This window comes from Artemia sp. Qi Xiang Cuo, chromosome 9, assembly GCF_049724085.1.
Source record: "Artemia sp. Qi Xiang Cuo chromosome 9, ASM4972408v1, whole genome shotgun sequence".
In the NCBI taxonomy this organism is placed as follows: domain Eukaryota; kingdom Metazoa; phylum Arthropoda; class Branchiopoda; order Anostraca; family Artemiidae; genus Artemia; species Artemia sp. Qi Xiang Cuo.
In genome coordinates, this window is record NC_142802.1 from 16,046,611 (window position 1) to 16,058,825 (window position 12,215).

General features: G+C 33.7%; 1 protein-coding gene across 1 annotated transcript in view; it reads left to right on the forward strand.

The window, feature by feature from the left end:
* Nucleotides 1-12,215, forward strand: part of RpLP0-like (ribosomal protein LP0-like) — a 36,967-nt gene that overhangs the window by 5,767 nt on the left and 18,985 nt on the right. Inside the window, exons 2-4 of the mRNA XM_089093900.1 lie at nt 342-504; nt 4,162-4,311; nt 7,977-8,128. Of these exons, the coding sequence (XP_088950026.1) occupies nt 342-504; nt 4,162-4,311; nt 7,977-8,128 (465 nt within the window). The remainder of the gene's footprint in view (nt 1-341; nt 505-4,161; nt 4,312-7,976; nt 8,129-12,215) is intronic.

A 12,215-nucleotide genomic window follows, 5' to 3' on the forward strand; every position in this document is an offset into this window, starting at 1 on the left:
TTTATATATATATATATATATATATATATATATAGAAATGGTGTCTAGTTCATTGCTTTGATTTAGATTAGACAGTACTTTATGCAAGAAAAGAAATTATTTGGTATTCTGAAATCAATACATCATTTTTCTTCTTATTATTATTTACATGAAATTAATCTTTTTGTCTTAAACTGTTAAAGCTATAAACATGAAATAGTTTTACCAATAACTTAGAATAACCATTGTTTTCCTATTTTCTTATAATTTAGCTATGTCACATGCTGAACTTAGTTTTCACCCTCTCCCTAATCTTGTTAAGTTTTCCTCATTTTTCAAGTTAACTCTTTTTTTTATTTCAGTTTCCCTCACTCAGACAAAGAAGAAGAACTTGGAATGGAAACAAGAAATGGTTGACAATATTAGATCATCTGTTGAATCTTATAAGAATATTTTCATTTTTTCTCTTAGGAATACAAGAAATTCTCAGCTGAAACAGCTTAGAAACAAATGGAAGGATAGTAGGTGGGATGATCTTATTTTCCAATTTTAATAAAGATTTTCTTTCTTGCCATAAATAGTATCTGCTGTAATTTTAATGGGTGTGAGGAGCAAAGAGAGATAGTTTTCTGCTTCTGCAACAGAGGTAGTTGTAGGGGGGGGGGGCGTGAAGGGGCACTTGCCCTGGGCATGTGAATTTTAGGAGGTACAAAATTTCAAATTAATAATCTAATGGTTATAATCATTTTATAGTTTTTGAAATTTTGTTTTATAAAAATAAAGTAGAGGATGTAGTTAACAAATAAAATTAATTAATAAGTTATTAATTAATAAAGAAAAAATATTGAAAATAATAATTATAATAGTTAAATAATTTCAATAATAAGTAAAAAATTAAATGACTAATTAACTAATAAATTGAAAATAATTTATTAATAAATGATTTTGTTTTTTTTAATTTGGCCTGAAAATTTTGTGGGCAAAAGGGGGGGGGGCTAATCAAGCATCACCCTGGGAACAAGAGAGGCCTTTACCACTACTGCTGTGCAGCAAACATTTCAGAATGGATTGCAAAGAACCTCACTTCTTACTGCCAAAGAACTCCAAAATAGAGTAATATACCCAGTATTTATGACACTTCTGTAAGAAAAATCTTCGTCTAACCACATTGAAAACTATGAGTTGATTAAGCATGTTGATACTTGTAAATGACAAATGAAAAGAAAAGGTCCAGGATTTGTTTTTATGTGCCAGGGTCTCTTATCAAAATCTGAAAGCAATAAAGAGAGAATAATCCATTACATTCAGTTATCCATCTAGATGCCCAAAGTTCTTGTTGGAAAAAATGTTAGGATAGTATAATGCTTATATTATCAGATGGATGTTATCATGTTAATCCATATTATCAGATGGATTATATTATCAGATATATTATAGATGGGTATATTTTAACCCAACACAGACACACAAAAACACCTTCTAAGACTTATCATACTATTTGTTCAACCTTATTTAAAATAAGCTTGCCCAGTCTGGTGTTACCCAGTCATCAAAGTACAACTAGAAAAATGAGGTAATACAAAAAAAGGGTTTTATGAATAATGTGCAGGCAAGGCAAGCTCCCTTACCTTCCTCATGTAGAAGTTCAAGTAAAACACATTGGCTGGGAGGAGTATCCTGTGGTGCTACCCATAACAATTTATCCTTGGGTTTCTGGTATTTTTCCCTCACTTTATATTCCCACATGCTCCCAAAATCACTGTAGATGCACAGAGAATAGTGCTATTCTTTATCCTGTGGTGCTACCCACAACAATTTATCCTTGGGTTTCTGGTATTTTCCCCTCATTTTATATTCCCACAAGCTCCCAAAATCACTGTAGATGCACAAAGAATAGTGCTATTCTTTATCCTGTGGTGCTACCCATAACAATTTATCCTTGGGTTTCTGGCATTTTTCCCTCACTTTATATTCCCACATGCTCCCAAAATCACTGTAGATGCTCAGAGAATAGTGCTATTCTTTATCCTGTGGTGCTACCCATAACAATTTATCCTTGGGTTTCTGGTATTTTTTGCTCACTTTATATTCCCACATGCTCCCAAAATCACTGTAGATGCACAGATAAGTGCTTCTCTTTATCCTGTGGTGCTACCCATAACAATTTAACCTTGGGTTTCTGGTATTTTTCCCGCCCTTTTTTATTCCCACATGCTCCCAAAATCACTGTAGATGCACAAAAAACAGTGCTATTCTTTATCCTGTGGTGCTACCAATAACAGATTTAGGAAATCTTTTATACCTATTTTTATTGAGTGGTACAGTACAAGTAGATAGTGAGAAATAACATTGTATCTCTTTATTTTTTTATTTTCTCTTATTTCTTCTAGTTTTACATGCAATAAGCATGTGTAGGTAAGTTATTTTGCCTGAGTATTAAGACTGTACAGTATCACAGTATTTTATGTAGCTATTAACCATGTTGTTTTTAATCTTTATTTGAAGAACAACCTGAGAACAATACATTGAATCCATAATCTTCAAAATAATGTAATTTCAGGGTTTGGTTTCAAAATAAATAATTTTTGGCTACTATTGCTTGAGGTTCGTCCTTTACTAGGTAACATCTACCACTGCAACTACGAATTATATTGATGCTAGTATATTGATACTTATTTTAGATCTAAGTATCTAATAATAAAATTCGAGTTTCATGTGGAGATAATTACGATAATGCACATGTGAAAAGAAAAACAAGGCAATAATTTCCTCTGACATATGTAGACATAGCATTATTGAATTTATATATTCCTGCAAAAGGTAATACACAAAGTTCATTGCAAAAATGCTTTTCTGAAGCATTCCAGCTATTATCACGTCAACTTTTAAAGGCATATTCTGTATTATATAAAGAGGGGTAAGGTGACTTACAAGATCTTTTGACCAAGACAAATGCCAACATTGTCAGCTATTAAAAATTCAGTTATTCAACTACAATCACTCTCAGATATTAAGTATTAACACTGTGTTAATTATTTGGCTCCCAACATATATATGTTTATTTATTTATATTTTAACATTTATTTTACATTTAATATTTTTTTATTTATTTTAACAACATTGTATATATTTATCCTTGGATTATAATTTTTCTTTCTTCCATGTATTATTATGCTTCAGTTTCAATTAGTTAACCTGCAACCCCTTTCCAATACTCTTAATATTTTGGCGCTTGTGCTAACAGTTAAAAATTGATTCAGTCAAATCTTGAAAAAACTTGATATTCACATTTAAAAATTTTTTTAATTGAAACATTAAATTTGAATCAATCAAAGGCTTTATTTATGTCTTGAAACATAGGAGGAGCCCAGATCTTCTTATCCAGAGCTTTTTTAACAAAAGAAGTAAGTAGTAAAGCAGCCTACTCACTTGAACAACCCTCTCTAAGAAGAACTAAAAAATTCTGTCTTCCAGAAACTTGGACAATTCTAATATTTATATGCTTTTCTAATATCCTGGAAATAACTGGTAAACGTGAAACAGGCGTGCAATCAGTCAAAAAGTTCTTGTAATTTCCTTGGAATCATATTTGGATATTTTAAACAAGAAACAGTAAATGCTTAAGAAGTAGTATGTCACAGGTATTTCCTGCCAGTCATCCAATGGAATAATATACAATACCAAAAACATCCAAGGAATTGTGCTCCAAAGAAATACTTTTTGGTTGTATGTGTGCAAAAACATATATAGCCTACTACTAGCGTTGGAACAGGGATTTATGTTCAATACTAAAGCCAACCAGAAACCAGCACATTATCCTATTGCAAAATCTTTTGTGCCATTACTGTTTTTTTATGTTCTATCCAATGAAACAGTGTACAATAAGAGAAAAACCAAAAAAATGACCTTCCCATCATGTTTTTTATTGAACTCAATAAGAAAACTCTCTCTCTCTCTCTCTCTCTCTCTCTCTCTCTCTCTCTATATCTCTCTATCACTCTCTCTCTCTCTCTCTCTCTCTCTCTCTCTCTCTCTCTCTCTCTCTCTCTCTATCTCTCTTTCTCTCTCTATTTTATGCTCAAGGTAGCATAACCAGGTTTGTGAGGTAGTAGAAAAACATAAGCTAATCTGTCTTTGATTTCTTGTGAAAACAAATTCTGTTAAAATTTTTTTTATTTCTAGGTTCTTTCTTGGAAAAAACCGAGTAATGGCTTTAGCTCTAGGCAGACATTCTGAGGATGAAGCGCAAGAAAATCTACATAAAGTGTCCAAATTATTAAAAGGACAGTGTGGATTGCTTTTCACAAATAAAAGTAAAGAAGAAGTATCGAAGTATGTTAACTCTTCTTGATTGGGAAGTTTGTAGTCAGTTCACAGTGAAATTGAAAATATTGATCTTAAAATATCAGTTTGAGATAATCAGTGTAGATTCTATTTGGTACAACTGAAAATCCTGATTGTCAGAGGATCGGTTAGAGCAATCAGCAAAGGTTCATTTCGCTAAATTTTGAATCTTACTTTTGAAAATTAGTTTCAGTATATTTAGTTAAAGATCAATTTGCAGGTAATAAGTGAGGCTTATTTCAGTAAAATGATAATTCTCAATTTTCACAAAATCAATCAGTTTGAGGGTAATAGGGGGAGCTTATTTTTGTGTAAGATTGAAAGTCTTGATCTTCAGAAAATTAGTTAGGGGGTAATTAATAGAAAATTATTGGGAGAGCAGTTAGTCAAGCTTCTTTTTAGTAAACCTGTAAGTTATAATGTTAAAAAAATCAGCTGAAAATGAGTAGAAATTAGTTCCATTTTTTCAGTTTTTTTTTCTGTAAAATTGAATGTCTTGATTTAAATCAGTTTGAGCATAACAAGTGAAGTTTTTTGTCATTAAAATGAAAAGTCTTAATTTTTAGAAAAGTGGTTTGAGAATAATTGGGAAGCTTCTTTTAAGTAGCTTTGGTATATATAGTGAACCTAAAAACAGCAAAAAAAAAAAAAAACAACAACAAATGTCTGAAGGTAGTTTCTCTTGGAGTCGAATTTTGCTTCGTCAAATAGATTTCTCCTTTCTCGATTATCAAAAATTTTCATATGGGTGAACATTCTATTTGCTTCCGTTTTGAATCATACTTGGAAAGGTCGGTTTTCTGGCCAGTCAATTTCTGTTTTAAAACCCCTTCTTTTCTAGGGAAGGGGTTTTCTTCTTTTCTGACATAGTCTTTTCAGGGAAGAAGAAAATAATACTTTAAATCTTTTTGCTTTTTAAGACTTTATAGTTTGGTCTGCTATTTGTATGCTGGAGTAAATTATTTAGCAATCTTTAGCAATATACACCCTTTTAAAAATCTGAACACAAATAGAAGTGTTTAATTTCGTTTCATACCTCCTATAGACGACCTGAAATAGAAATCTTAACATAATTCTGGAAAAAATCTTAGAACTGTCTTTGATGGCTTAGATACAGTAACACTCTTTCGACTTGGTTAAATCTCAAGAGCAGGACTAGCCCCGAAAGTTTGAACATAATACCCTCAGTCGTTCTTGGGATACTGCTGAGATGCCTTATTGGGAATTAGCATTAACACAGTGCATTTCTATTTTCAATCAAATGAGCCCTTTTCGAAGTTCCTACGACAACTCCTTCGATACGAAGTGCCCTGGTCTAAACAACAACAAAAAAAATCATACATTATACCCACATCCATCTTTAAAATAAAAATTTCAAGCCTTCCAATCACTTTCGACTATTAAAAAGGGCAGTAGGCCTTTCGATTTCCAATCGAAAGAGCCCTTTTTGAGTTTCTACGACAACGCTTTCTATAAAAAAAAACCTTATATGCCCCCAGGGCATAAATTACAACCCTTACCCTAAGGGCTGTGCGGGTGGTTGTCATCCTCTAAGACATAATTCCCGGAACTTTCAACTACGTTAAACAAAATGACTATCTCAAAATTTTGATTGGATTGGTTTGGGGAAATGGTGGGCGTGGAAGGGATGTTAGTTGCCTTTCAATTACTTTCGACTATTAAAAAGGGCACTAGCCATTTCAATTTACAATCGAATGAGCCCTTTTTTTAAGTTTCTACGACAACGCGTTCTATAAAAACCTTATATTCCCCCAGGGCATAACTTACAACCCTTGCCCTGAAGTCTGTGGGGGGTTGTCATCCTCAAAGACCTAATATCCAGAGATTAAAACTACGTTGAATAAAATGGCTATTTCAAAATTTTGATTGGATGTTTTTGAGGAAAGGGTGGGCGTAAGAGGGGGGTTTGTTGCCCTCCAATCACTTTCGACTATTAAAAAGGGCACTAGTCCTTTGAATTTCCAATCGAATGAGCTTTTTTTGAAGTTTCTACGACAACGCCTTCTATAAAAAATCTTATATGCACCCAGGGCATAACTTACAACCCTTGCCCTGAAGGCTGCGAGGGAGTGTCCTCCTCAAAAACATAATTTCTATCTGGAAATCAAAAGGGCACACCCTTTTCGAAGAGTCTATGACAACTTCTTCGATACGAAGTGCCCTGCTCTAAAGGAAAAAAATAATAAATAATAAATTGTGCCAACATCGTTCTTATATGCCCTCAGGGCATAACTTAAAACCCTTGCCCTGAGGGTTGTGGGGAGGTGTCCTCCTCAAAAACATATTTTCTATCTGGAAATCGATTACGTTGAACAAAATGGCTATCTCAAAATTTTTAATGGATGTGTTTAGGGGAATTATGGACCTGGGGGGGCCTAGATGCCCTCCAATCACTTTGGACGATTAAAAAGGGCACTAACCACTCCAATTTCCAATCAAATGAGCCCTTTTCGAAGTTTCTACGACAACTCCTTCGACACGAAGTGCCCTGGTATGGAAAAAAAATAATAATACATTGTGCCAACATCGTTCTTTACTTAGGCAGCGCGATTGCGCTGCCTATGGTTTAATAATGGAAAGAATTTTGCTTTCAGTGACAAATTTCAACTAGAGTTCATATGGCAACGTCTCTTGACCGTTTTGCTGAACAATTATTTTCCATTTCTTTTAGAATTTAGCTGACCGTCCTACTGGAAAATATCTTTTTTTACTCCACTCCCCCCACAAAAAACCATTGGCACTGTGCATGAATTAACAATCAAAACCTTGTAGTGTGAGGATATTTTAGCTGTACTAATTTCGTCCCGTGAAATTTCCCTGTTTTTATGGATTAATATACAAAAAGATTACGTTTTGGCATTGTATGTTTTTCTCTTATTCTCTTAGTTGCTTCCAAGTGAAACATATTTATTTTGTGCTTTTGCTATTCTACTTTTTACGTTTTCCCTTTTTAATTATATCACTTTCCAAGTAAACTAATTCATTACATAACTGCCAACTGTATTCTGGGTATCCTTTAAAATATTTAAAGCTTGCCCAGCCCTCCAGGTGCGCCAATGTTGGCAGATCGTTCTTGTGATACTCGTTCATCTTCGTTGTAGCAGTCAGTTGGAAAAGCTGTAATAGGATATTATATGGGGGGTAATAGGACGAAGATTTTAAAATAGTATGGATCCACATAAACCTTTTTTGTTCAATGACCGTTTTTGTTCATATTGAAAGATAGAATATTCGCAACATTGTTGGCTAAAATAAGGGTTTTAGTGACAATATAGTCGGACTTATTTGTGTTCAAATTTCTTTTTTTTTGGGGGGGGGGGATTACTGTTATTGAATTCTGTTCCTCGTGAACGTGAAACATGTTAGAGAAAAAATTATTGATTCTTGTTTGTTTTTTATTTAACAACATAAGGAATATCTTGTTTTTGTTAGATTTTTAATTTGTTTGGGTACTAGCTTTGACTCGCACGATCTTAGAGTAATGGAATCAAGCCATGAGTCATAATAAAATCTATCATACATAGCTATGGGTAATAGATTGCTTCACGTTATGCAATCAAATTGAATTTACATGTATAGTTCGTGATAGAATATATAGTAAGGGAGTTTTATTTTTTCGTCCTTTTTTTCAGATTTTTTGAAGATTACGTGGAGTCAGACTATGCCCGTTCTGGCACCGTAGCACCAATCACAGTACAGTTATCAGAAGGCCCTTTAGAACAGTTTCCATTCAATTTGGAACCACAGCTGCGACAATTAGGACTTCCAACCTCATTAAAGAGAGGTAACTGTATTACTATTTAGCTTTGATAGTTTTGAACATGATAAAAGTTTTCTATACCCCTCCACTCCGCTCTTTTTTCTCTTTGATCAAGCAGACTCTTCTTTAAAATTTTTCCTTGCTCGAACAACAATCCCTGGAAGTTTCGACTTGATCCCTCTAACCATTCCTGAAATATATCAGTTACGGTATTTTGATAGCTTGGTAACACTTAATAACTTTTGAATTGTCTCGCTACTTAACCGTGAATAGATTCCAAGTTGCATAGGGGCTTATTTTACAAAAGTTATTAGGTTGGTTGGAGACAGAAAATATTTAGACCCTCCTCCTCCCCCCTACAGAAAGTCTTACGATTCTTTTCCTAACACAGACTCAAGGCCATATAAGAGCTAAATTCTAGTGAACATATTGACTGATGAATGATTATTCATTTTGATTTTTCTTTTCTCGTTGTCGTTTTGGTATTTCTTGCCATTTTTCGTTTTTCTTTTTTTTTTACTCAAAAATTCGAATTCGGCCCTTCGGGGCTAGTGATACTCCAGATTCAGGTCTGAATCAGTGATTTTCACAAACAGTGATAAAATTTCACAAAAATACTAGATATTTCGGTCACATATGCAGTGACCGTCATCAGCAGTAAATCTGATGATTTTTACCACTGATGACGGTCACTGCATATGTGACCAAAATATCTAGTATTTTATTGAAATTTTATCACTGTTTGTGAAAATCACAAACAGTGATCAAATCCAAATAAATGGATTTGATCCCTATTTGAACTTTTATTTATTTATATCTGGACGCAGATGGATTACCTTCCTGAGGTCGGTTCAAAGCCCCTCACCCACCCAGCCAGGGGGAAACCCCCCGAAAAAAAAATCGAGAAATGATGTTGCAAAATACTCTTCTGAATGTTTTATCCCCCTCCTTTAAAGGAAAAGCTCTGATGATCCCTCCTCGTCACTGACACCATCTTGCAAATGTCGAGAAGATCAAATACAACAGTGTGGGCGTATTAAGTAATGTAAGAGGTAACGTTTATTTGACATTGATTTAATTCAGTGTCTCTTACTTAAAATAAATCATATAACAATTAAGTGTTGTGTTACAAAACACTTTTTTTATATACATATCTAGCTTACTCGTCACGCATTGCTGTGATTTTAAAAGAAAGGAAAGTCTCCCTGGAAAACCTCCCTCCTCGTGGAAAATTCCCCCCCCCCCCCGCGAACAATTCCTTCTTGAAATTTTTTCCCCTGTAAGATAACGGTAGTATTTTTAGATTTAAAAGTATTTGAAAAATTAGATGAGGATAATCAACTTACCCGTTGGGCGTTGTTAGATAATTAATATCCAGAAAATGCAAATAATGCGGACGAAAGCAACTGTTAAGTATTTATATTCAGGGGGTTTCTACTTTCAGTCGACAGGAAATGTATTCGAAAGACTGAGAGGTCCTTGAGGGGTGTGGAATTTCATACCTAGGTGGGACCCAGGATTTTTTGGAATGCAAGACGGGCTCCAAATAATTGCATTTATTTGGTACATACAGTAGTATTTAAGTAAGATCTTGTAGTTTATGCTAAAGGAGGTGCGAGATCTTATCAGATCTATAGGCGTAAAATGGCTGGGAACTTCATTAAAGAGATGGTGTTGTAGTATTCATAGGCTAAATTTTGTCTTGATGAATTGTCTGGGGATAGTTTTAGGCAGTATTTTCACTGATAGTATGGGAACCCATATGATCAAGATATGGATCCCATATTATACTATAATAACATTGAATATAATAATAGATCCTATACTAATATTAATCATAATTGGCCCTATAGTAATAAAGATCCTATAATATAATAATAATAAATGAGCTCAACAATAAGCTCTACAAAAATGTGGTTAGTGGTTATGTTTTATTTAAAAAAAAAAAAAAAAAAAAAAAAAAAAAAAAAAAAAAAAAAAAAAAAAAAAAAGAAAAAATCAATCAGCAGCACACAAAGCGTTGCTTGGCAGGGTGTGCTATTAACAAGAAAATAATAGTAACAACCAATATAAGGTACAAGTAGGTTGGGGGTGAAACCATCTACCGAGAAATAAGAACATGGATAAAACAAACATGAAGAAATTATGTAATATCATGATCCCGAAGCAACAATACCCCCCCCCCCCAAAAAAAAAAATAATAAAGAAGAAATTAATAATAAAAACAAACAACTCAATATATTTTTTTCAGTATATTATTGCAGATTTTGTTCCTAGTCAGTTTCAGTCTGTTTCGAAGAACAGTCCCATCCGCAGCTCAGGTTTAAATTGGTTAACGTGTAATTCCTTAACACCAGGGCTAAGCTTATTCAAAAGCTTAGCCCCACTATATATAACTGAAAAAAATAGTCCTACTTGAAATTAGGTTCGATTCTCAATGTTTGGGGTTACAGTGAAAGAAAGGTTAAAATGACTCGTACTTTTTGGCCAACCATCCTGGGCCAGGCAAATCAGGTCACTCCTGCAGTGCCATCCCAATGGATTGCGAAGAGGTGATAAGGAAGGATTTAAAGGAAATTGGGAGTGCATGGGAAAGAGCAAAGCTTTGAACATGCTTGGGTTGAGGAGGAGCATGCGATGCTGGGTTGACCTCAGGCAGCTTGGTGCTGCAATGAATTGTTAGTAGTATTGTTGTGGTGGTATTTGCAATTGAAATTGTTACAATCACTAAATTTGTCGGTTGTTCATGATCAAAACACATTCCCTGTAAAGAACAAGTTTTGAGCGATTAGACTTCAATTTACTAGATTGCAAGGAAAAGGATAATAATTGTTATTTTGAACCTGGATAAAAAGCAGGGAAATCTAGTGATTTCACTGACAAACAAATCAATAAAGTGGAATAACATTTTCAATGTCGAATATTTTTAACAGTAAAAACATACGATCAGCTTATGGCCTCAACATGATGAATTTCTCATTTACTTATCAAATATATTCAACATTTATTGTTAAATTTTTTATTTTACTTTTAAATCAAAACCATATTTTAATATGTCAAAATTGTATTTAGTATAGTATAGCAATAATAATATTATAAATTACATCTTTTAAATTATATTAATTACATTTAAATTTATGCTTAAAATCTTGTTTAATGATATTTCAAAAGCAGGATGTCTTCAATAGTAAAGAAATGCATAGAAACGAACGCTCGTGTGCGAACCTAGAAATGCAAACCCAGCTCGTAGCCTCAAAACGGTAAATCTTTCATTTAGCTGATTCTGTAGACGTCACCAATCGATACAACTGGGCTGAAAACCATATTCACCGGATCTAACTCGTAAAATATTATATGTTTATTGGGCATAATTTCTGGTTAGAGAGGTGCATTCTGCGACGGCTTTGTGCTTGAACTGTACTGGTGTAATGGGCTATTCCATAAAGTCTCATGTTTTTCTGAAACATAAAGTTTTTCAGAAGGAGGTGTTTTCAGCGCTTTCTTTTAGCATTGAGTAGTTCCAGAAGAAAGGAATATTCCTCCAACAATATAAGACCTCTAAGCTTTCCAACTTTAAACATACCTCCCTGCCCTCATCCCCTTCTCCGAGATCAATTTTATGTATTTGGAATCATCGTAAAAAGCCGATTCTTTTGATGTAGGGCTATTAATTGTGATCAAAATTTCATTTTTTTTTAAGTTTTGGTTACTGTTGGCATCAGGCGCTCCTTACTTACAGTCCGTTACGAGGAAATGTTTGATTTCTGTGAATAAAGCCTAACTCTTCCCCCTCCGGTGTTTTCGGAAATAGGAATAATATTAGAACGCAGATTCCAATGAAATTTCACAAAAAAAAACAAGCATACAATTTCTGTTTATAATTTTTGCACAAGTTTTGTTGAACATAAGAATGCCCTTTAGCATATTTTTCCATCTTGTATTATGGTCCTCACGTAGACACCTTGCGTGAAAAAAACACTGACTTATCGTAAGAAGAAAAGAACTAATTTCAATTGCTAATTTCATGGATGTGTTTTATATTTTGTTTGCTAGTTAATTTATGAACGTTAAATGAAGAAGAAGAAGGTGGCAAACATCTGGAAGATTTGAT